Here is a 25,550-nt window from a genome sequence, read left to right as displayed (position 1 = left end):
TATACTAGAGAAAGTCAGACTATAAGTGTACCCATGCAGTTCAAACCCATGTTGTTCAAGGATCATCTATAGTTTAATATATCAATATTTACTGCATTGCAAAATAAAACTAAGCACTTAAAAATTAATCCATTTTTAAAATATCAGTAATAATCATGAATAATATGTTAAAAAAAACCCCCTCAAAACAATTTTCTCCAAGAAGAGAGGCATTGTTTTACATTTTTGCAAATCCCTTTGATATCTAGCCAATTAGAAGACAGCTGGATTCTCATATCTGCTATAGATTCAATCTGTTAGGACACCACATGCCATGTAGTCTCTGGAAAACTCCATTTTACATTTATGAGAGAATGAAAGTGAAAACTACTCAAATGATGGCTTAGTATTATTTTGAGAAGTTTTGACCTTGTAGAATCCCTGAAAGGATTTTGGGCATCTCCAGGGTGTCTGGACTACACTGGAACAATTGTTGCATTAAAAGATATCCGAATCAGGAAGCGGAGAGTATGCATTCCACTGAACATGATTACACCATAGGTAGAAGTTGAGGCACCTGGTCATTTTGGCTTTTTCCTTTGGCATCCTTCTAACCTGGGGAGCCATGTCATGATATCCTTATATGGAAGTAACACCCTGTTGCTAATTGACAAGTCTCCAGCACCTGTTGCTCATATTCTTCCTATTGCTGTTTATTGCTGCTGTACACGCACTCTGTGCCCAAGGATAGGGACTTTCCAGATTCTGAAGCCCAGAGGCTTGGGGGAAGGGAGCAGGGGAGGTAGGCTAGCAATCAGCACGGACCTGACATAGGCCCAGTTTTCAGAGCATAACCAATTCTCACGTGACTTAGCACTTAGTTGCACCTTAATCAGACAGTTGACCACATTTCTTTGTTTAGGTCACTGAAGGAGAGTCATCCTTCTTTACCAGCTCAGAACAAAAATTTGGGCAGAGCGTATATGCAAAGCACAGTCATACTAGATCCAGGGAGAGCTCCTCTTTGTCAGGCACTTCATCTATTGTTCTTTTGAATCCAGGCTGGGCAATAGGGAAGTGATACTGTTTATATTCCATATTTTTTGTTACAAAAGACAGACACTTTTTTCTTTTAAAAATAAACATTGTATATATTTAAGGTATACAAGATGACTGGACATTCATATATGTAATAAAAGCACCATTACAGTCAAGCTAATTAAAATACCATATCCTATAGTTATCATTTTTGCATGTCATGAGAGCACCTGAAATCTCCTCTCTTAGCAGCTTTCTAGTATTCAATAAATATTAAATATAGTCATTGTATTAGATCTCTAGACTTAATCATTCTACATAGCAACTTTGTACCCTTTGATTAACATCTCCCCATTTCCCCCCACAAAACTGAAATAGAACTACCTACCATATGATCCAGCAATCCAACTTCTGGATAGATATCCAAAGGAAATAAAATCAGTACCTTAAAGATATACCAATACACCCATGTTCATTGCAGCATTAGTCACAATAGCCAAGACATGTAAAAAACCCAAGTATCTGTCAATGGATGAATGAGTAAAGAATGTGTGGTGTGTATGTACAGTGGAATATTATTCAGCCTTAATAATGAGGAATACTGCCATTTGTAACACTGTGATGAACCTGGAAGCAGTGTGCTAAGTGAAAGACGCTAGACACAGAAGGAAAAACACTTCGTGATCTCACATATATGGAGAAGCTAAAAAAAAACTGGAACAGAGCAGAGAGTAAATTGTAAAATCACACTGCTACCACAACTGGAAGGAAGCACACCAAATATAGAATAGGGATAGCTTCAAGAGAGACTGAGGGTGGGAAATGTACAAATGAATTTTAACTTCCATATCTTTCTTTTTGTTAAAAAATTTTGAAGCACGTGTACCCCTGGGGCAAATAATACATTATACATTAATAAAAATAATTTTAAAAATAGGTATGGGGATTAAGAAGTGCACTTGTGATGGGCACTGAAGGTTGTATGGAAATGTTGAATCACAATATTGTACAACTGAAACTAACATTACACTGTATGTTAACTAACTAGAATTTGAATTAAAACTGAAAAGAAATGACCAAAGTAGGCAGTTTTATGCTTTTTAGACAAAGAAACATAAATACGGAACACTTGACGAGATGAAAAAAAACATATTTGGGAGCTCCAATTAATAAGAATTTGAAATAGGATTTGGGCTGGAGTATTTAGTAAAAGTAACAATGCTTATTTATAAAATATTCTCAGCTCTCAATTCCCTAACTCTGGTGCTAAGAATGTCTCTTTATTTCCTGGTGCAGGAAGGATATCTTTCACATGGGAGATTTATTTCTTGCTTTCTAGAGAGAAAGAGGGGTCAGAGTGTTGTTCTTGCACTGACTCTTCCTTAAGTAACTTTAACATAGCATAATCAATATGCCAAAGTGTCATATTTTGGGGCAGGATGCCCTGGGCCCTCACACAAGTATCAGTTACCATTAACTTGTTTTTTAATGCTCTGCTGTTGAATGAACACTGAAAGGAAGGATTTGGGAGAAAAGGGACACATAGACTAGATAGTCTCTCCTTTTGCTAAATGGTTTGAGAACTCCTCGGAATTGAAAAAATATTAAAGATGCAAAAAAAATTTTTTTTGAAGCAAACATAACTAAATGTTAATACTTCTTAATTGTATGTGGCAGTATTTGGGTGTGTAAGGGCAAATAAAAATAAAAAATAAGAGGCTTAATTCTCCCTGTTAAAAATGAAGGAAGAGGGGACCTGGGTGGCTCAGTTGTTAACTGTCTGCCTTTGGCTTAGGTCATGATCCTGGCATCCTGGGATCGAGCCCCATATGGGGCTCCCTGCTCCGTGGGAAGCCTGCTTCTCCCTCTCCCACTCCCCCTGCTTATATTCCCTCTCTCGCTGTGTCTTGCTCTGTCAATAAATAAATAAAATCTTAAAAAAAAAAAATGAAGGAAGAGGGCACCTGGGTGGCTCAGTCATTTGGCCAGGTCTTGATCCCAGGGTCCTGGGATCAAACCCCATGTCGGGCTCCCAGCTCAGTGGGGAGCCTGCCTCTCCCTCTCCCTCTATTCCTCCCCCTCACTCCTGTGGCTGTCTCTCTCAAATAAATAAAATCTCTTAAAAAAAATGAAGGAAGAGAATTTCTCCTCCCTTAGGGTATTATCTTTAGAAAACTTGTATGTTTGAGATGTATGCAAATATTTTTAAAGGCTTTTTGCCAGTTTTATAGCCCAGGAATGTTTAGCTCAAGGAGCTGGAGCACATCTCCTTGAAATGTAAATGTGAAGAGAGATAGCACTTCTATTTCCCAGGTCCTGCAGAAGAGGAGGTGCCTAATTTTGGTGGGTACCTTGCTCCAAATTGCAAAACTACATGCTCTTGTAAAGATATGAGAAGTTGGTTTTTCTTTCATTATACAGTCAACCAGCACTCATGGCTACACAAATTTCCAGGCGAATTTAGGATGAACTGTAAGTGACAAATGTTCTCAAGGCCTCCTTCTTGAGGACTAGTTTTATTGTTTACTTTGAAGATATGTATGTAATAGGTTGTATCTACCTGGCTATTTAAAACAGTGAGATTTAGGGCGCCTGGGTGGCTCAGTGGGTTAAGCCGCTGCCTTCGGCTCAGGTCATGATCTCAGGGTCCTGGGATCGAGTCCCGCATCGGGCTCTCTGCTCAGCAGGGAGCCTGCTTCCTCCTCTCTCTCTGCCTGCCTCTCTGCCTACTTGTGTTCTCTGTCAAATAAATAAATAAAATCTTTAAAAAAAAAAAAAAAAAAAATAAAACAGTGAGATTTATTGCTCTGTAATCTGTTAGCAGATTGCCTGTGATGAATATCACATTCTAGTTTAATGCTTAGCAAATAAAATGATTCTCTTTCTCTTCTACCTCAGTGGAGAGGTTTATTGGGTTGGGAGATTTTGTTTTTAATTATATTTCCCCAACAGGTATTTGTTATACTATTCTTTGTGCTTTCTCTATTTTTTTTAAATTAGGAAGAAAGAGATACTGTTCATGGACAATTTCTCAAAAATGTTGTCTGCTTTCCTCTACTGCTTTTACCTATAAGCAAACTTCATTATGTTTAGCAAATAAGCTATTTTTCCCCATGAAAAGGGTTTTTGTATTTAAATGTCTAGAAAACTGTATTGAGAACTTTGTATTAAATATTAAAAAAAAAAAAAAGAGGCTTCAGAAGAAGAGTTTATTTTTTTAACTAAAATCTATATACCCAACATGGGGCTCAAACTCACAACCCCAAAATCAAAAGTTGCATGCTCTTCCAACTGAGCTAGCCAGGTGCCCCCAGAAGAGTCTAAAATTGAAAATGGAATTCACAGAGGATTTTTTATTTTCCCATAAACTACAATGTGATTTATTTTTTCTAGCTTTATTGAGGTATACCTAACAAATACAAATTGTATAAAGTGTACAATATCATGCTTTGATATATATGCATTATTAAATAAATATAATGATCAAGCTAATTAACATACCCATCACCTCACATTGCCATCTTGTGTGTGTGTGGTGGGTTGGAGGGGGTAGTGAGAATGATGTGATTTAAATTAAAACAAAACAAAACAAAACAAAACAAAAAACGCTGTCTGTGTCTCCTGCCAAATTTCAGCTTCTTTAAGATTGGGATCATTGGGTGCTTGGGTGGCTCAGTGAGTTAAGGCTCTGCCTTTGCCTCAGGTCATGATCTCAGGGTCCTGGGATTGAGTCCCACGTCAGGCTTTCTGCTCAGCAGGGAGCCTGCTTCCCTCTCTCTCTGCCTGCATCTCTGCATACTTGTGATCTCTCTCTGTCAAATAAACAAATAAAGTCTTTAAAAAAAGATTGGGATTGTAGTTTTATTTGCTATTATACCCTAATACAGTGCTCCCAATACAGTGATAGGTACATAGAAGATGTCTGATAATTACTTATTTGAATAAAGGAAAAGTTAAATATCAGAATATCAGCTATTGAAAGGTAAACAGGGGTCGTCTGGGTGGCTCAGTGGGTTAAAGCCTCTGCCTTCACCTCAGGTCATGATTCCCGGGTCCTGGCATTGGGCTCCCTGCTCAGCATGGGGCCTGCTTCCTCCTCTCTCTCTGCCTGCCTCTCTGCCTACTTGTGATCTCTGTCTGTCAAATAAATAAATAAGTAAATAAATAAAACCTTAAAAAAAAAAAAACCATGAAAGATAAACAGGACTTAGGTATATGACGCTACAATCTACACTTACAGATTTCCTTGTATTTGGGTTTTTTGTCTCCACAGTCTGTGTTTAGGTATATGTATGTGGGATTTACCTTTGCCTCTGTCTGGTTCTTTTCTATTTGGTTCTTCATTTCTCATTCTTCTTTGGTCTGTCATTGTCCTTCTTCAATGCTTCTTTTCTTCCACTCTTACTGCTTTTTCTTTGGAGTATACTTTTCTTTGACTTATTTTCTGAGTAGAATTACAGACTGCTTATTTCCAGCTTAGAAAAGCAAGAAAGTTAAATAGTATATTAAGGGGCACCAGGCTGGCTCAGTTGGTAGACCATGTGACTCTTGATTTCAGGGCTATAGTTCTGAGCCCCACATTGGGTATAGAGATTGTTTAAAAACAAAATCTTAAAAAGAGAAGTATATTAATTTAAGTTGTATAATTATTTGTGTAACCATTTTTTAAAGGTGTTATTTATTTGAGAGAGAGAGAGCAAGCAAGGGAGAGAGGGATAGACAGCAGGAACTGGGTGGGGGTGAGGGGCAGTTAAGAGAAGAAGAAGCAGACTCTCCTTTGAGCAGGGAGCCTGATGCTGGGCTCTATCCTAGGACCCTGGGATTATGAGCCAAAAGCAGATGCTTAACCCACTGAGACACCCATCCCCCTTAACTCCTTATGTCAATGATCACTGATAAAAAGACCTTTGTCCTCCTTGATTAAATTTAATCAAATGCTTGATAACCCTTTAAGTTAAAAAATAAGGAAGATTTCCAGTTTCTGGTTCTACATTTAAGAAGCCTAATAATCTCCATTCTGTCCTTACAAGTAAAATGCTTAACAGACTGAAAAATCAAGAACTCTTCTTGGATCCGACTCTTCTGGACAGCAAACCACTGTTCCCAAGATTGGAGAATCTTGTGAATACTGGTGAATATCAGGAGTGGGCTTACCAGAGCAGATATTCACAAATGGAAACCACCATGGGAAACTGCCAGGATAAGAAATATGAGCTGTACAGGTCATGATCCCAGGGTCCTGGGATGGAGCCCCGCATCAGGGTCTCTGCTCAGTGGGGAGCCTGTGTCCACCTCTCTCCACCTGCCTGCCTCGCTGCCTACTTGTGATCTCTGCCTGTCAAATAAATAAATAAAATCTTAAAAAAAAAAAAAAAGAAATCTGAGCTGTAATAGACAAATTGCTGGAGGCTCAGTGTGGACAAATATGAGAGTTAAAAACTCCAGGAGAATTCAGACACACAATGGACCTCCAGGAGTTCTAACAGGTTTTCCACAGTAAATATCAGAGAAAAATCATTCTGTGCTTCTGGTAGAGAGATATGAAAAGAAACCAGTTTGAAATACACCAGAACACTCTGCTCCTTTTTTTTTTTTTTTTTTTTTTTAAGATTTTATTTGTTTAGTTGACAGACATAGCGAGAGAGGGAACAGAAGCACAGGGAATGGGCTAGGGAGAAGCAGACTTCCTGCTGAGCAGGAACAAACTTAGCCTAATTATTTACATAGGCTCAGCAAGAATAGTGATTGACCATATATATAGATTCTTTAAAACTTGCTTTGCAGGAACTTTTCAAAAGGAATTCTAGATTGAACTTCCTGACTCTCAAGGCCAGAAGCAAGTCAAATATTTGCCATCAGATATGCCTGCAATATTTGGAGATTTGGGTGAATTCCTCTTCTTGAAGTTCACAAGATATCCCAAGGTTCCTGCACTGCCCAGAAGTGACATTATTTTACTCAGCTGGTAAGGCTGCTGGGAACTCTGTAGGCAAGGTATTTGGCCAACATTTCCAAGAAGCTCCATAAAGTCAACCTTAATTCCTTAGAGCTGTCTGGTCATATCTGAATCTATGCCTGTCTCCCTCAAATATGACATTTCAGCCAAGGCCTTGTTACTACAACCAATGTTTCCAATGGTATCTTGTTTTAAGGAGAACAGATTCTCACTGAACTTTTCCAAATAACTACACTTGTCATGGAAGAAAGAATACTCAATGATAGCTTCTGAATTTCAGAGGGTTCAGGTAGGGAGAAAGGTTAAATGTTTCAATTTGTTCACAAAGAAATACTTTATCACATTTCTTTTTTTTTAAAGATTTTATTTATTTATTTGACAGACAGAGATCACAAGTAGGTGGAGAGGCAGGCAGAGAGAGAGAGAGAGAGGAGGAAGCAGGCTCCCTGCTGAGGAGAGAGCCCGATGCAGGGCTGGATCCCAGGACCCTGGGATCATGACCTGAGCCCAAGGTAGAGGCTTTAACCCACTGAGCCAGCCAGGTGCCCCACTTTATTACATTTCTGTAAGTCATAAAAATTTTAAGAGAAAACTCTCAATCTGGAAGAGCAAACAGTAGAGAACCAGGAATGTTTCAAACAAGAGTCACAAAAACTGTGACTCTTTCTTAACTGTGACTCTTAATCTCTTTCTCAATTCATTCAGTCCCACATTACGAACTCTAGTTTGGATGCAGCTTGTTTGTTAGTTCTAGAAATTCTTATCTAGTTCAATTTTATGATCTTAAAGACACGAAATACCTGTATTTGTAAAAAAAATAAAAATAAAAATAAAAATAAATCATTTTCATGCATCTCCTTGAAGACCAAACTCATTTGAATAACTATAAATGACAAAAAAAAAACCCCTCAGAAATGAACATGGTTAAGGATCTAATATGAGAGTTCATTACAAGGAAATCTGTTGTTGGTTTTTTTTTCTGTGACTCACACCAGAATAACAAGTGATAACCTTATACCAGATCATAACATAACAAATAAACAAGCCCAACCGGTCTCCTCCCTGCCCCCCCCCCCCAAAAAAAGACTTCATTTACAATTCAGATCTCAGGGAAGTTATTAAAAACCTTAGGAAATCTTAAAGCACATGCCTAAATAAGATTATTTACACTTAACCAAAGTGGCAATAAGGGGTTCTGTGGGAAGCTATACAGTTGTTACCAAAACTTAGCTCCTTTAATATTAAGAAGTTTTACTTTTCTGAAGTAATCAAAGACTTGATAAAGACAAAACATAGAAGATTTGGTTTTCTGGGCAGATAAAGAGAAAAACCCATTCGTTTACATTTTCTTATCAAGAGCAGACCAACAATCCAAGAAAACTTTGTCTTTTTAACAGAGAGTAAAACAGAGTTTCAATCTTATACCAATGTACTTTTAAAATCCATTAATTTTAATCTTACTCCATCCTGACCTCATATAAAATTATTTTCTAAAGATTTCCCTTCACAAGACTTCTACAACTTTCTTTAACATTCAGATTTTGTCCTAAGCCTTTTTTTCTCTAGATAACTAGTCTCATTTTAGGACAAAATTACCTTCTTTTCCCTCAACAAAAATGTACTCTCATTCCTTATACTTAAGAGATATATTCCTTATATTTAAGAGACATATTTCTTACATATCTCCTGCTTTCCTACATACAGAGCTGCTTTCCTTATTATTTCTATCAGTCTTAATCACATTTAGCAGAATTTTAACTCATAGAAACCTTAGTTTCCAGTGAAAAACTATGTAGTAACCAATTGTGACCTGTGTATTACAACAGGATTCTACAGACTGGCAAATTTTTAAATACATTTTATAATTTTTAGGAACATGCATTTTTCAGAGTACAATCTTTCAGTAAGGCACAAAATATGTTTCCCAACAGACCCAAGTATCTTTGGTTCCTCTAAAATACAAACTCAAAAGCAGATAAAACTTATGTTTAGTAATTAATGTTTTGGTATTTTATCTTATTTGGAAAAGACTTAAGATATCCAATGAATGCAACCCAATTTATCATTTAACCTTCTTCAAACTTTCAGGTCACCAAAGATTTTGAAAGCTATTTTAACAATCACTTCTGAGAACTTCATGGGAGATAGACAAAATTAACCATCTTTTTTTGGGGGGGGGTTATTTATTTATTTGACAGACAGAGATCACAAGTAGGCAGAGAAGCAAGCAGAGGGAGAGAGGAGGAAGCTGGCTCACCACTGAGTAGAGAGCCTGATTCGGGGCTCGATCCCAGGACACTGAGATCATGACCTGAGCTGAAGGCAGAGGCTTTAACCCACTGAGCCACCCAGACTCCCCTACATGAGCTTATTTGACCTTCAGTAAACCTTGGTAGAATTTAATATTGGTAACTCTAAAGACATATTTAGTTAAACCAACAAACTTAAGTTAGCTTTAATACCAACTGTTGCATCTATGTCCACTAAAAGTTAATCAGTTTGTTCCCTATTCCCAAGTTTTTAAAAAAATTTTTAATTTTTTCAGCATAACAGTATTCATTATTTTTGCACCATACCCAGTGCTCCATGCAATCCATGCCCTCTCCAACACCGACCACCTGGTTCCCCCAACCTCCCAACCCCTGCCCCTTCAACCCCTCAGGTTGTTTTTCAGAATTCATAGTCTCTCATGGTTCACCTCCCCTTCCAATTTCCCCCAACTCCCTTCTCCTCTCCATCTCCCCATGTCCTCCATGCTATTTGTTATGCTCCACAAATAAGTGAAACCATATGATAATTGACTTTCTCTGCTTGACCTATTTCACTCAGCATAATCTCTTCCAGTCCTGTCCATGTTGCTACAAGAGTTTTTATCTGGGGCACCTGTGGGGGAATCTAATGTGGGCAGTTTAAGTCCAGGGGAGCCTCTGGGGCTTCAGGGGGAGGAGAAAGATGATGGGGTGGTATAAAAGAGAGGTCATCTTGAATGGCTGCAGAGTCAGATGGGCCATGAAACTGAGAAAGACACATTATACAGTTTTTGTGGAGGTTGGGAATTGGGGGACAATGCCATAAAGGCCTGCATATATGGGAACTCTGACCATTTGGTAGAGTTCGGACAACAGAGGTCAAGCTAGAAGGTAATATTATAAGAAAAGTTCCATGAAGGGGCCATACCTCTGGATCTGAGAGTTTGTACTGAGGCCAGGAAACATTACATAAAAAGATGAGACATCTCAGGCCCCGGGGGTCAAATTTGTTCCAGTTTTTAAGAAAACAGCCCAAGGGCAAGTCCCAAGGAATACAGGGAGTTTGTCCCATAGTGGGAAAGACTGGCTGCTAATTTCCAAAGGGGCATCCCACCAAAAAATGGAGCTCTGACTCATGGTTGTGATTTCATTCAGGGCATTCCACTGACCTGAAAAAGGACTGGACTGTATTCAGGGTGGCTGACTCTAATGGAGTGTCCCACTGAGAAAGTCATGGCAAATAGCAATAGCAGTCCCTATTGGGGGACACTGGGTGCTGGACACTGGGTGCCCAAACTGGGTTAAAAAAGGAGGGGGAAGGACTCACCACACATATTTTAAATACCCATAATAAAATTAAAGGATTTTTGTTTCGTTTCTAAGATTAGTTGATAGGACTTTGCAGAAATATTTCGAACAATACAAATTTTTTTATTTTCTTCTGCAGAATTATATGAATAAAATATTTTTAACACCAAGAGCAAACTGACTCACAAAGGGGGGGGGACAATCAAAATCCATATTCAAATGAGAAGGAACTGTTTTCCCCAGGAGACATAATGATGGAGCCTATGATGTTAGAACCTTTTTGCCTCTTTTTTTTGATTCCTGCTTCAGTATAAGATTGCTGAAGAATGAGTAAAAAGTTAATCAAGGGAGGAGGCACCCATTTTTACTCACAACTCAGAAAGACATAAAGTAGCAGTGTAGGGCAGTGTTCACCCTGATGCCCGTGTTTATGTTTGGCTTTGGGCATTTGCCATCCATGTGTTTTTTGGACAAACCCTCTTTATCTCAAGAGTCCTCATCTGCAAGTTAGGATTATAATACTAGCTTGCTATGAGAATCTTACTGTACAATGGAATGGTTCACACAATAGGGGTACACATATGGCAGGAAAAGCAAGAAATCACATTGTAAGAAATACCTTCCAAATTTCTTCAACTTTACGCAATTAAATTAAGAAGAGTCTTGGTTTGTGCCAGTGGGGTTCTTCTTTAACACCGCTCTAAGACATTTCACAAGAAATGTCTCTCTCTGTGGGAGAACAGGTAGTTATCTAACTAAAATTTCAAAATGTTGGCTTTAGCATTTAGTAATTTGAATAAACTAATTATTAATGCCACCCTCCTGAAGGCCCTTAACCCTGAATTTTGCTCTACTGCCTAGACTTCATGCCAGGCTCAAGGACAAAGACTCACAATTTCTTTTCTATCTTCTGCCTCTTTAAACATAGATGGAATTGTCCTTGGCCCCAGGTTAAACAAAATCAAGCTATAAAGTAAGCACAGCTCTCTAGCAAAAGATTCCCACTGATCTGGCAGAAAATTAAAGAAGGAAATAGGGAAAGACAGGGAATGTAAAAAGTCATGTATTTTTCATTTTCTAGAAGTGTGAAATCATCCACAATGCGGCAACCATTTGGTCGAGTGTTTACATTTTCCTCTCCATTGCCATGATTATGGAAACAGGAACAAGCCAAGACTCACACTGTAACCTGTAACAGCCCAGACTCATGGTTTTTGAGGCTAAGGTCATTTACTCTTTCTTGCTTTCTTCCTGCCCATCCTCTGTGGGTCCTCCACCCTCCAGCATTCCCAGTGAAGTGGATTCTCCTTAGGGTCTTACTTCTAGGAGAGTGAATGGGCTTCTCTTAACTGGTGGGAATATTGCTAAGGAGGTGTATCCCAAGCAAAACGTTGTTCTAGATGCTCCGGTTTTATCTTAAATTTTTGTGTGTGTCGATTTACATTTTGTGCCAACATTCACTCCTGCTTGTTTTCATTTTACACTTATTTACCTTCAGGAAAAAAAATTTAAACTCTTTTTTTCCCAAATCTTTTGATCTGATTTATACATTAGAAAGTTGCCACCAATGAATCTGTGATTCCAGACTTTAGCAGGAGTCGAATACACTGGATTTTGGATCAGAGAACAGTGATTTCATGCTGACCTTCCAAATAGCCCATGGTCAGGTTGTGACTAACTGAGTTCTCAGAGATTTAAATTCTAGCAGGGAAAGAAATAATAAACTAATACATATATTATGTAATAAAATATTGTGATAGATACTATAAGGAAAAATAAATCAGCCCCAAGGATGAGGGTGTAGTTTGGATAGTGTGGCCTGGGAAGGTGACTCTGAAAAGTGACAGTATTAACGGGTTCTCCAGAGAAACAGAAGCAATACAGCTAGCCAGCTAAATAGGGAGATAGGAAAAGAGAGAATGAGGGAGATTTATTATAAGATATCAGCTCTTGTGATTATGGAGGTTGAGAAATCCCAAGATCTGACGTCTTTAATCTGCAAATGCACAAAACTTGGGAGGTGTAGTTCAAAAGCCTGAGAGCCAACAGCCAATGGTAAAGTCCAGTCCAACTCTGCCAGCCTGAGAACCAAGAGCACCAAAGGCACATCAATATCCCAGCTCATGAAGCTAGGCAGAAAGCTCATTCAATCTTTCTTCTACGTTTTGTTCTAATAAGGCCCTCAACAGATTAGATAATAACTAGACAATGAGGAGGGCAAACCATTTTACCAATTCGAATGCTAATCTCTCCTGGAAACACCCTCACAGACATGACCACAACCAATGTTTAAACAGATATCCAGGCATTCCTGATCGAGTGAAACTGACACATAAATTTTAACTATCAGAGTGACATTTGAATGCCTGTATAAAGGGGGTTGGGGGAAGGGCACTATAGCTATCTGAGCAGATATTGTTCCAGGCAGAAAGAACAGTTAAGTACAAAGGTCCTGGGGTACAGTATTTCATTCATTCAAAGAGCTACAAAAAAACCCCACTGAGACTGGAGTGAAGTAAACTTATGTAGATGTTCCCTGAACCTAGAACAGCACCTTAGGGATCTGAAAATGGCCCTAAACACAAGCTATTTGAAATAACCTACAAATTAATCATTATCCTCTATAGATGGTGGAATTTGGGGTCATTTTAAATTTCTTTTGAATTTTCCCAATCTTTTCCTACAGACTCAATCTCTTTAGAATTAGGGGATTAAAAAAAAATTACTTTTTTTTTTTTTTAATAGTTGAAGAATTGAAGGGAGAGAACTTATATTTCCAGATGTTGCAGAAACTTAAATCTTGGTTGGTTTTTTCCTACCTCTTGGAGTCCTGGCACCAGCTTGCTGAGACTGAAAAGCCTCCCTTATTTCATGAAGTTGCTAACTGATGAAGTATGAGGATTCTCTTATCATGCTTGCAGGGACTAGAGGATATTGGTTAGGGAAGAAGTTCAAAGTGATAAGCTAAGAAAGCAAGAAGCCACCCAAGAATCTCCTCATTCAAAGGGGCTTCTGGAATTTGATTTTATATGAAAGGTCCAGAAAAGGAACTATATAGATATCTGTATCTCTATAGATATCTACAGATATAACTATATCTACCTAGGTATCATCATAACTAAGATGTAACTGTAACTAATTTGTCTAAAAGTTAGTAAAAAAAGAAAAATGTTATTTTACTTGGCATACATTCCTATATTGAGAGGACAATTATGAAGAAAAGTGAGTTTTAAAAATTGATTCATGTGTTCCACGAATACCTATGGAGAGCCTCCTAAGAGAAAGCAGTGTGCTGTGCAATCAAGAAAAGTGCCTCAGAGAACTTAGAGAGAACGTGGAACAAGTATGCAGATAATTATGTATTTACAATTGAGGTTTGCGCCAGGAAGGAAAAGGCAGAATGCAAAGAAAACCATGAAAGGAAGACTTAATCTGGACTGGAATGCCTGGGGATGAGTCCCAGGAAGGGTTATCTAAGCTGGAAACTAAAGAATTAGGCTTAGAGGAGGAGAAAGAAATAGTGAAGAGAAGGGGAATGTTCCAGGAAACAGAACTATAAATGGGAAGGTCTTCAGTGTCAGAGGAGTCTGGGGCATTCAAAGAAAGGAGGGAAGCTTGGATGTTGGGAAACAGTGAGAGAGATGGAAATGTTGAGACCTGAAAATTGACAGGCAGGCAAGAGCCAGAGGACCCAGTATCTTTTATCTGTATGGATGTTGAAATTACCTTCGGAGCAGTGCCAGATCAGTGAAGATCTTATGCAGAGGGCTGACAAGCTTTGTACTCCAAAGATGGTGCTCTGAGAGTCAAAGTGTAACAAACCTAACCATAGTCTATTTCCCATAAATGATCACATTCAGCTAAAGGAACTAGAAATACTGTAGATACAAAAGCAGAGGTTTTTACCTCTGTGCAGCTTCTTTTTGGTTACAAATATTTTCCCTTTATATTGCCAGCCTACTAATAAAATCCGATCTTAACAATGTTCACAGATTTTTATTATTTTGGTTGGCTCAAAACAAGTATTGCCATTTTTATAGAGTTTAGATAAGGAGCAATAGAAAAAAATGAAGTAGGATTAGATCATAAATTCAGTATTTGACAGAGAATTTTATTTTTCTACAAATTGTACAAAAATGCCCATTTTGTTTTCAAAATTTTGTCAACATCCCACCAGACAAATTACTAAAGTTGGTTTTATCAAATTTACTGCAGCAGAGGTCAGTGCCATCTCGACTCAATTGTGAGTCAGAGGGAGAGGAGGTGTGTGGATTAAGGAAGAGTTATGGATTAAGGCTTTGAAGGTCTAGACTCCTAGTGGTGTAAGGAAGGTCCTAGGTGGAGACCTGGTTGGAACTGGGAAAAGTCTATGTCAGGAAAGTGAGGATTTTAAAGTAATTTTTGATAATCAAACTGTTGTCAGAGAAGCAAGCTCTTTTCCAGGTAAGCATGCTATTATCTTAAAAGGAGAGTTGTTCCTATAGATCATCTTCCCAGATATACTGACTGGCAAGCATATCCTAAGGTAAACAGTGAAGTTATATATTCTTCACAGTTTTATATTCCTGGGCAAGATTATACTGGTAGAAAGAATCAGGCAGGTAATCTCAATTTCCACTTTCCCTTTAAAGAATTCTCCTTTTAAAATCCACTAAGGGGTACTTCATTGGCTCAGTAGGAAGAGCATGAGACTCTTGATCTTGGGGTCATGAATTTGAACCCCACATAGGGTATGTAGAGATTACTTAAATAAAACTTTTTAAAAAATTAACTAATACAAGAGATCAATGAAATATAGTTCAAAAAAATAGTTGCAGCAAGTATGGCGAAAGTTACCATCTGAACATATGAAGAACAAAAGTAATATTAAATTTATATGCTGCTGTATGTTGTTTATATGCTAGAAATTCTTTAAATAATGAAGACTCAAAGAAGTTAAAAAAGTATAAGAAGTTATACCAGGCAAATGCTAGTCATAAGAAAGTTGGAGTGGCTGTGTATATCAGATAAGTAGACTTAAGGATGAGGAATATTAGTGGAGATAGAGGTATTTCACAACAAAAAGAGAACCAATTCATTAAGAAGATATAACAATACAAACATATATGTCCTAATAACAGAGTCTCTTATATGAAAACAAAAGTGACAAAACTGGGAGAATTTGAGTGTTTGTAATTATTGTTGGTTATTTTGTCACTTTTCTCCTAGTAACTAATAGAAAAATTTAAAAAAAGATACAGAAATTTAGAGCCACTAAGTCAGCAGTCCTTCCTGGTCCTCCATCACTCCACCTCATCAATCACAAAGTCTTGACAACATAACTTCCTCTGCATTTCTTAAATCTGCTCCCTCTTCCCCATTTCCATGGGTTGCAGACTTGGATTGACTTCCTTCCTTCATTAGTCAGCAACAATCCAATTTCCCCTTAATAACCGAGATCAGTCACCCAGCCAGTGACCCCTTTTTCACTGCATGGTATTTAAGTGGCATGAGGAACCCAAAATGGTAGGAGGAAGTACCAGCTACTGATGGGCCGGCTGGGAAACTGGGGCTCCAAAATGGCGGATCTTCCCACCAACCCTCTCCAAGATGGCAGACTTTCCCGCCACACTCATTGGGGCCTCCATGTCACCCTCAGGAGACTGAAACTCTCCACCCAGGAGCTTCCAAATTGGGAACTGCCCATCACAGACTGCCCTCACCCCACACCTTCTGATCACCAAGTATGGATGTGAGCCCATGCCCTACCTTGGCCTGATAAAAGAGCCCCGCCAACTCCCTCCCAGTGCAACTTCCCCCACTCCCCTTTCCAGAGTCAAGGAACCTAACCGGGGGTGCCCACCTCCTCCCTTTGCGACTTTCCTGGCTTCCCTTCTCCTGAGCCCTGAAACTTTGCCGGAGACTGCCTTTAATAAATCTTGCCTTGCACCTACCTTGCCTGGTGTTGTGTTTACCTTGCCTGCAAAACCTTACAGCTACCAGTATAGCAGAACTATGTCAGTGTTCACTAGTGGACCATTCTTTCACTGGACATTGGAACCTCCAAACTCACTGAGTCCAGTGATTATAGATTGGGAAGAAAATCTTCCTTAATTGGATTATTATGTTTAAAAATAAAAGGCCTGTCAACAAGAGCCAAACTATGGAAAGAGCCCAAATGTCCACTGACAAATGAATGGATAAAGGTGTGGGGGTATATATATATATATATATATATATATATATATATATATATATATAGTAATATTAATCAGTCATCAAAAGGAATGAAATATTTCCATTTGCAATGATGTAGATGGAGCTAGAGGGTATTATGCTGAGCAAAATAAGTCAGAGAAGGACAAATACCATATGATTTCACTCATATGTGGACTTTAAGAAAATCCATAAATGTATGGGAAGGGGGGGAAAAAGAGAGAGAAGGAAACAAACCATAGGAGACTCTATACAACAGAGAACAAACTGAGGGTTGCTGAGGAGAGGTAGGTGGGGGATGGGCTAAGTGAGTGATGGTTATTAAGGAAGGCACTTGTTATAATGAGTACTAGGTATTATGTGTAAGTGATTCATCACTAAATTCTACTCCTGAAAATAATATTACACTATGTGTTAATTAGCTAGAATTTAAATAAAAATTTGAAAAAATTAAAGTTAAAAATAAATAAAGGTAAAAGGACATGGGGTGCTTGGCTGGCTCACTTGGCAGAAAATGAAACTCTTGATATCAGGGTTGTGAGTTAAAGCCCCATCTTGGATATAAAGATTACTTAAAAATAATAATTATGATAATAAAATAAAAGTAAAAGACCATATGATGAAATGAATATTATCCAGCCATAAAAAGGAATGAAGTATTAATACATTCTACAACATGAATGAACTATGAAAACATCTTACTAAGTGAAAGGAGCCAAATATAAAGGCCACATATTATATCATTTCATTCATAGGAAATATCCAGAACAGATAAATCCACAGAGGCAGAAAGTGCATGAGTGAGAGGAAACTGAGGTACACCAGTAAGACTACCAGCTTTTTTTTTTTTTTTTTTTTTTTTTGAGATAATGACAATGTTCTGGAATCAGAAGAGTGGTGATGGTTATACCACTTTATGAATATACTTTAAAAATTCACTGCATTGTACACTTTAGATGTATATATGATGTATAGCTCAACTTTTTAAAAACAAGGAAAAAACTGAATGGAACCACTCTGGACCTCCACTCCTTGGTTTGTGGGCTCACGTATTTGGCAATGAGGGAGATGTCACCATATACTGTCTGCTGATTTAAGTTAGTTATTCATCCCGTACAACAGCACCCTAATCCTGTAAGGTAATTTTCTTTTAGCTCATATAGTAATTGAGTTTTTAGCAGGCCCTTCTATCTGTTAAGCCAGATGTTGTTGGGGCTTATGGTAATGTGGGTAAATTCTGTGAGTGTAATTCCACTGCATTTCATCGTCCACTGTAAATATGTTCCTTGGTCTGAGGTGATTTGTATGGAACATGAATGAATGAGGCCTTCTGTTTAGTGCTGGTAGAAGCATTTGGGGTAGGAAAGGTAAAGCCATATCTGAAATATGTTTCTATGCCCAAGAGAACAAGTCCTTCCTCTCTCCATGATGGAAAGTGTCCAATGTATTGATTTACCTCCAAGTAGCTCATCAGTTCCTTGGAGAATGGTGTGCTCTGTCAGGGACTCAGCATGGCTTTGACTCACAGCAATGGGTACCTAGCAAGGGCAGAAGTGAGGAGAAATCCATGCAGAGAGCCTCCATCCCTGCTGCCATCTCACTTTATAAATGGGCCAATTAACCAAACAGCAGGGTGGCTGGTGAAAGAGGTTGACTGACCCACAGGACTGGATATACTGCCCATCTGATAATGAGAGCCTACTCTACAGTGGAGGCCCTCGGATGATACGGGCTGCAGATTTGTCACATTATGCACATTCTGAGAGGTCTTCCACATGATTTTTCTCCCAGACTTCCTTAACAACAATGTGTCAATCTTGTTGTAAGTTTCTGACCAGCAGGTCAATCCACTAGCCACTGTCCATGAATCAATTTTAGTATATGTGCTGCCGAAGCGAGCACCACTGTCCATGAATCAATATTGACTCATACATCAGAGTATCCATACACCTAAGTCCAAAGTTGATAACTAGATGCACAGGCTCCTTAGTCACTTTGGTTCTTGCTTAATAGGTTTATCAAACCAGATAGGGCATTGTGTACATGTGTTCTGATAATTATTTAATGCATATTTAGTCAGTTTATAGATGCTATAAAGGTGAGTGAACTAGTGCTTTGTCTCAACTCCAGATTTAATCACATCCAAGAATTGGCTCTTATAAAGGCTGTGGGCTGTCTCAGTATAAGTAACTCAAGAGCTACCTAAAGGAATTAATCTCTGTTCCTGGTGGCCATAGTGAAATTGGCTTTATCACTATCTTTTAGTATCATCTCTAAGTAGGCTATCAAATAGTTCTGGGTGGACTCAGCATACCTCACAAACCAGTTCATAAACCAGGACCTTACTTTCCTTTCGTTCACTCCTCATGCAGCCATATGTGTGTGCACAGAGGAAAGCAGAGAAGTAGAAAGCCGCAGGTATGACAGAACACTGGGGCAACTTGACTATGTTTTAATTATGCCTTAAGATCTGCTTGGATTAAAATGAATATGTTTTCACTTAACAATGAAATGCTGCTGCACCAATCCAATTATACACACACACACACACACACACATATATGTGTATATAGTTTTTAAAGATATATTTATTTGAAAGAGAGTGTGTGTGCACACATGCACAGGGGTGGGGGGCAGAGAGAGAATCTCTAGTAGACTTCCCACTGAGTGAGGAACCTGATGTGGGGCTCTATCCCAGGACTATGGGATCACTACCTGAGCTGAGGGCAGATGCTTAACCAACTGAGCTACGCAGGGCACTCCCCACCCCCAATTATATAGTTTTGTGAATCAGAGAGTACCCCATCATGATGGACAGTTCAGCTGCATAGTTAAATTGTGTCCTAAGAATAAGGCCCAGTAGTGATTGCAGATTTTTTTCAAATGGAGAATTCCTGTCAGGAAAACAGGGCATGATGCTAGGATTCTCCTTAAAAAAAAAACAGTTTTTTGAGAGGCTTCATACAGCATAGAAATTCCCTGTACCATTGGGCCCCCTGGGGCCTTCTGGCCTGAGGGGCAAGGCAGCTTGCACCACAGCCTGTGTGTGCTGTAAAGCCTTCTCTTGCTTGAGGCCACTATATAGCTGGAGTTATGTGAATTACTTTATAAATTACTTGGGGCAGCATATCCATATATGGTGTATGCTGCCCACAAACCCCGCAGAGGTTCTCCAAACACTGTGCCTCTTTCTTTGCAGTGCATGTTTTATTAAATCTCCTGGAATGCTTATTCTTTCTGTCAGGTCCAATCAGCATAATATCATCAAAGAATTGGACCCGTGTTCTACAGGATACCAAGATGACAAATTTCACTCCATAAAAGACAGGAAAATGCTCAAAGGCAGGTGTCTAAGCTACGAGCAGGTATATTCATTGTTATATGTTCACGTCATAGAGGTTGAAAGAATTATGGTCAGGAGGCCAGAGAACAGCCAGGTGCTGAGTCAGCCCGCAAGGGATCTCAGATAAGGCCTTAGACAGGCACTACCAGGGTCCTACTGATAACTCGCACAAACCTATGGGGATCCTAGTGACAGACAAATACACTTGTTAATACTGTACTATCCAAGAAGGGACATGTGGTCAAATAGCCACATGTAGCTATTTAACTTTAAATTAATTAAAATTAAATAAAATTAAAAAGTCAGTTTCTTAATAGACATAGGTAGCTAGCAGCTATATGGTTAGATCACAAAGATACAGAACTATGGGACAATGCTGCTACACGAAGTGCTTCTATTCCAAAGTAGGAGTAGCCGATGCTCTTTTTAACTAGCCAACATCTACACAGGTGAATGAACCAGTGCTCTCTCTCTGCTTTACATTTAATCATATCCAAGAATTTTTTCATAAAAGAATGGTCTATAGGATGTTGGAGTATACTAACCCAAAGGCTATATATAAGAGTTATTCTTTGGGGGGTAACTGGGGAGCTCAGTTGGTTAGGCATCCAACTCTTGGTCTCAGCTCAGGTCTTAATCTCAGGATCATGACTTCAAGCCTCACATAGGGTTCCATGGTGGGCATGGAGCCTACTTAAAGAAAAAAAAAAAAAAGGAGTTATTCTCAGGGAAAAGATGGTCCCTTCAATAAATGCTGCTAGGGAGACTGGACAGCTGCTTACAGAAGAACAAAACAGGACCACTTTCTTGTACCATACACAAAAATAAACTCAAAATGGATTAAAGATCGGAACAGAGATCTGAAACCATAAAACTTCTAGAAGAAAACACAGGCAATAATTTCTTTGACATCAGCCTTAGCAATACTTTTCTCAATATGTTTCTTCAGGCAACTTAAACAAAAGCAAAAATAAATGACTGAAACTACACCAAAATATAATACTTTTGCACAGCAAAGCAAACCATCAACAAAACTAAAAGGCAACCTATTGAATGGGAGATAATACTTGCAAATGATATGTCTGATAAAGGATTAATATCTAAAATATATAAATATAAAATATATAAAAAACTTAATCATCTGGGCTTTCTCACCCCTAAAACATGGCTATATTGACTTCAGAGTACTTGGAACACCAGGAAATTCACTGGGGGATTGTAAGAAGAATTTCCACAGTTGGAGGGAGACAGCATGACAGGAGTAAGGTACGTGGAAGTGAATTGGGCAAGAGAAAAACTGTCATGCCATAGAGGGGAGGGAGCCCTTTCTGTGGGAAGAGGAAGAAAGAGGGATTGAGAGAGTACAGTGTTGGGTTCACACAAGAAGAAAACCTCCCTGGACCATGGACTGGTGGAATAGGAATTGAGGGTCACAAGTGTTTTGCAAAAAGTGTGTGGTGCTCAAACTCTGAGGTTTTGGAAATGCACAACTTTTGCCTGAATGGAGTCTGTGGCATGCACTCTGGGGGAGAAGGAGGGCACAGGCCAGAGAATGCACAAAGTGATGTTGGGATGTCCTGGACTGGACTGGGAAAGAATGTCGCCCTTCCTGGACTACATTTGGAAGAAGGCATATTGCCTCTTCAAGGGCAAAACTCTGCAGGCATCAGCAAAAGTCTTCAACTGGCAGGGGACAGAGGTATATGCATACAATGGATAACCTGGTCACTGCTTTTTACAGTGCTACAACATAGATTCCATGCACTGCACAGGTGTGGACAGTTTTTCTGGGACAAAGGACACCAGACACAGCATGATGGGAAGGCTCTATTCCAGAGGAAAGAGTAGATCTGTGTGGTGCCAGGTCCTTTAAGACGTTTTGAACCCCAACTGTGTGCTAAAGATAAAATGCAGGAGAGCTGCAGCGCCAGGAGCACTGAGGGCCCTCAATTTTCTGTGAGGGCTTCCTAAACAGCTGGGGTTGTTACGGAGTGGGGGGGCACCATTTTACCCTCACCACCAACATGATCAGACTTCAGAGAACAAAAGAGCATCCCCCAGTGAAGGTGAGAGTCACTTATACCAAACATCATCCCCCTGTGCCTGGCAGGTGCATGTTTACTAGGGCAGGGCTGACTTTGACCCAGCACAGTGGGCCTATCCCCCAGGAGACCAGCACTGGCAGCACCCAGCATGCACCAAGTCTACTGACTAAAGAGTGCTTCAAAGTGTTACCTTCAGTTCTGGTGGAAATACGACCAGGCTGTATTTTTCTTTTTCTTTTTTCCCCTTGGAATCTGGCTTATAGTTTTTGTTTTGTTAGTTTTTTTTTTCATTTCCTTGTCTATTTTTTTTGGATTAAGATTCTTTTTTTCTTCTATTTTTCTTTTCTTTTTCTTTGGAATCAGGCTTATAGTTTTTTGATTAGTCTATTTGGTTTTTTGGTTCCTTTTCCTTCTCTCTCTCTCTCTCTCTCTTTTTTTTTTGATCAGTATTAGTTTTTCCTTTTCTTTCTTCTCCCCCAGGATTATTTTTATTTTTTTTAAAAAGAGTATTTATTTATTTATTTGACAGAGAGAGAGAGAGAGATCACAAGCAGGCAGAGAGGCAGGCAGAGAGAGATGGGGAAGCAGGCTCCCCACTGAGCAGAGAGCCTGGTGTGTGCTCAATCCCAGGACCCCGAGATCACAACCTGAACCAAAGGCAGAGGCTTAACCCACTGAGCCACCTAGGCGCCCCCCCAACCGGGATGATTTTAATAAATAAATCAAGGCACACAAAGTTAAAGGTCCAAATACTCCCCACTGCAAGCAAGGAGGAACTCTGCTGAGGCCTGACCAGTGTGGGAAAGAGAAGCCAAAACACAATAACAGAGTGCACACAGCATACACCAGAAACACTTCCTAAAGTGCCAGGCTCTGAACAGTGTATGACCCCTATTTTTTTTTTTTTTTAAAGATTTTATTTATTTATTTGACAGAGAGATCACAAGTAGGCAGAGAGGCAGGCAGAGAGAGAGAGAGGAGGAAGCAGGCTCTCTGCTGAGCAGAGAGCCCGATGCGGGACTCGATCCCAGGACCCTGAGATCATGACCTGAGCCGAAGGCAGTGGCTTAACCCACTGAGCCACCCAGGCGCCCGTGTATGACCCCTATTTTAATACAGCATTACCCTCAGGTGCAGGAAACATAACAAGCAAAAGACAGGAACTGAACCAAAATGACAAGATGGAGGAATTCTCCTGAATAGAAAGGTCAGGAAGAAATCACAGCCATGCACAAGCTTGAAACAAATATAAGCAATATATCTGAACAAGAATTTAGAACAATAATTTAGTAATCATAAGACCACGAGCTGGGGGGTGCCTGGGTGGCTCAGGGGGTTAAGCCTCTGCCTTCGGCTCAGGTCATGATCTCAGGGTCCTGGGATCGAGCCCCGCATCGGGCTCTCTGCTCAATGGGGAGCGTGCTTCCTCCTCTCTCTCTGCCTGTCTCTCTGCCTACTTATGATCTCTCTCTGTCAAATAAATAAATAAATAAAATCTTAAAAAAAAAAAAAGACCACGAGCTGGACTTGAAGAAAGTATAGAAGACACCAAAAAAACCCTTGCAGAGATAAAGGACCTAAAAACTAGTCAGGGTGGGGAAAAAAAAAAAAAAAAAACCCCAACCACAAAAACCTGCTGTAACTGGGATGCAAAACCAACTGGATATAATCACAAAGACTGAAGAAGCAGAGGAGAGAATAGGTAAAATTATGGAAAATAATGAAACTGAAAAGAAGAGGGAAAGAAAACTATTAGATCACAACGGTAGACTTAGGGAACTCAGTGATTCCATAAAGCAAAATAATCAAATAATCTCCGTATCAGGAGTCCCAGAAGAAGAAGAGCAGGAAAAAGGCAAAGATGGTTTATTTGAACAAATTATAGCTTAAAATTTCCCTAATCTGGGGAAGGAAACAAACATTCAAGTCCAAGAGGCACAGAGCACTCCCGTCGAAATCAACAAAAATAGGTCAATACCATGACATATCATGGAGAAACATGCAAAATATAAAGAGAGAGGATTCTAAAAGCAAATACAGACAAAGGTCCTTAATCTACAAGGGTAGACACATGACGCTAGCACCAGACCTGTCCACTGAAACTTGGCAGGCCAGAAAGGAGTGGAAAGAAATACTCAATGTGCTAAATGGGAAAAACATGCAGCCAAGAATACTTCATCCAGCAAGGCTGTCATTCAGAATAGAAAGAGAGTTAAAGAAACAAAAACTACAGGAATTCATGAACTCTAAACTAGTTCTGCAAGGAATATTAAAGGGGATGTATTGAGCAGGAGAGACCAAAATTAACAAAGACTAGAAAGAAAGAGACAATCTACAGGAACAGTCACTTTACAGATCATACTATAACACTAAATGTCGCTCTCGACCCGCAAGAACGACCCGCAGACGAGGTTGAGTGGCAAACTTCTTTATTGACAATCTTGAGTCGGGAACCCCGCACCACAATTTTAGCCCCTTATTATAGTTAACAATAGTTAGAGATGCCCAATCACCACATCACACAATACACCTAAGCATCAATCAGACATACTACCTATGACCTTATCCGTGAGCATGTGAGATGCTCGTGGGCGCCTACGTGACTCTATTGTTCTACAGATCTTGTGCCTTTCCCATGACTCCTGGTTAATCATGTACCTCTCTCATGACTCCTGGCATTGATTGTACGTCACCCATGAGCGCACCCATATTCTTTGGGTTAAACATTCACAGCCCTTCCTCCTCAGGCATATCCGTCTACGTGACTCCTAGCTCCTGCTGCATGGCTCTCCACAGCTCCCCCTTTTTTATTATTTATATGGCAGGGATCGTGCCTGTCTTAGGTTGCCAATCCTCAGCACACATGCTTACCCGTCATCAGGTACTCCCCCCAGATCGAGGAGCCCCTGTCTTAGGTTGCTATGGTGAGGGATCAGTCTTACCCGTCTTTGGCTACCGATCCAGCATACTAAACCATACTTGGGGGGAGGTACTGGCCTCCAGAGCCATCATAATGAGCGTCTGAGTCAGAACCGTCAAGGCTCTAATGTCTGTCTGGCTTGAGGAGGAAGCCTGCATAATCTGTTCAGCCAATATTGGAGTCAAGGAGTAACTTGGTGGCGACTAAGACCGTTCCTTGAGCTTGCCGCGATTGGCCATCTGCTGGTTACGTACGATGGCTCTCACCTTATAAACTTCTGCAAGTAGTATCTTAGCCGCACAGGGCAAAAGGCACATGAAAAAAATAACGACTACTAGCACACCTATAATAGATCCCACAACATACCATACATGCGTCAGGGAAGGAAAGTGAGAAAACAAAGAGCTTACAAAGTTTTTAGCAAGCTGAGCAACAGTTTGCCCAATATAAAGAGCCCTGGATTGCCAACACGTGTTGCATTAAAATAAGCGTCAGTAACAAACATGAGTTAGGGTGA

General features: G+C 39.6%; 1 protein-coding gene across 1 annotated transcript in view; it reads right to left on the bottom strand.

Annotated features, from left to right (window-relative positions):
• The window catches only part of LOC116593527, a 44,551-nt gene extending 19,560 nt beyond the window's left edge, over positions 1 to 24,991 (bottom strand). The window contains exon 1 of the mRNA XM_032347828.1: positions 24,985 to 24,991. Within this exon, the coding sequence (XP_032203719.1) occupies positions 24,985 to 24,991 (7 nt within the window). The remainder of the gene's footprint in view (positions 1 to 24,984) is intronic.
• Between the last annotated feature and the right edge of the window lie 559 nt (positions 24,992 to 25,550).

The sequence above is a fragment of the Mustela erminea genome, chromosome 6 (genome assembly GCF_009829155.1).
Source record: "Mustela erminea isolate mMusErm1 chromosome 6, mMusErm1.Pri, whole genome shotgun sequence".
Taxonomy (NCBI): domain Eukaryota; kingdom Metazoa; phylum Chordata; class Mammalia; order Carnivora; family Mustelidae; genus Mustela; species Mustela erminea.
Note: the sequence above shows the minus strand (reverse complement) of the source record. Positions and strands in the feature narration are given on the sequence as shown.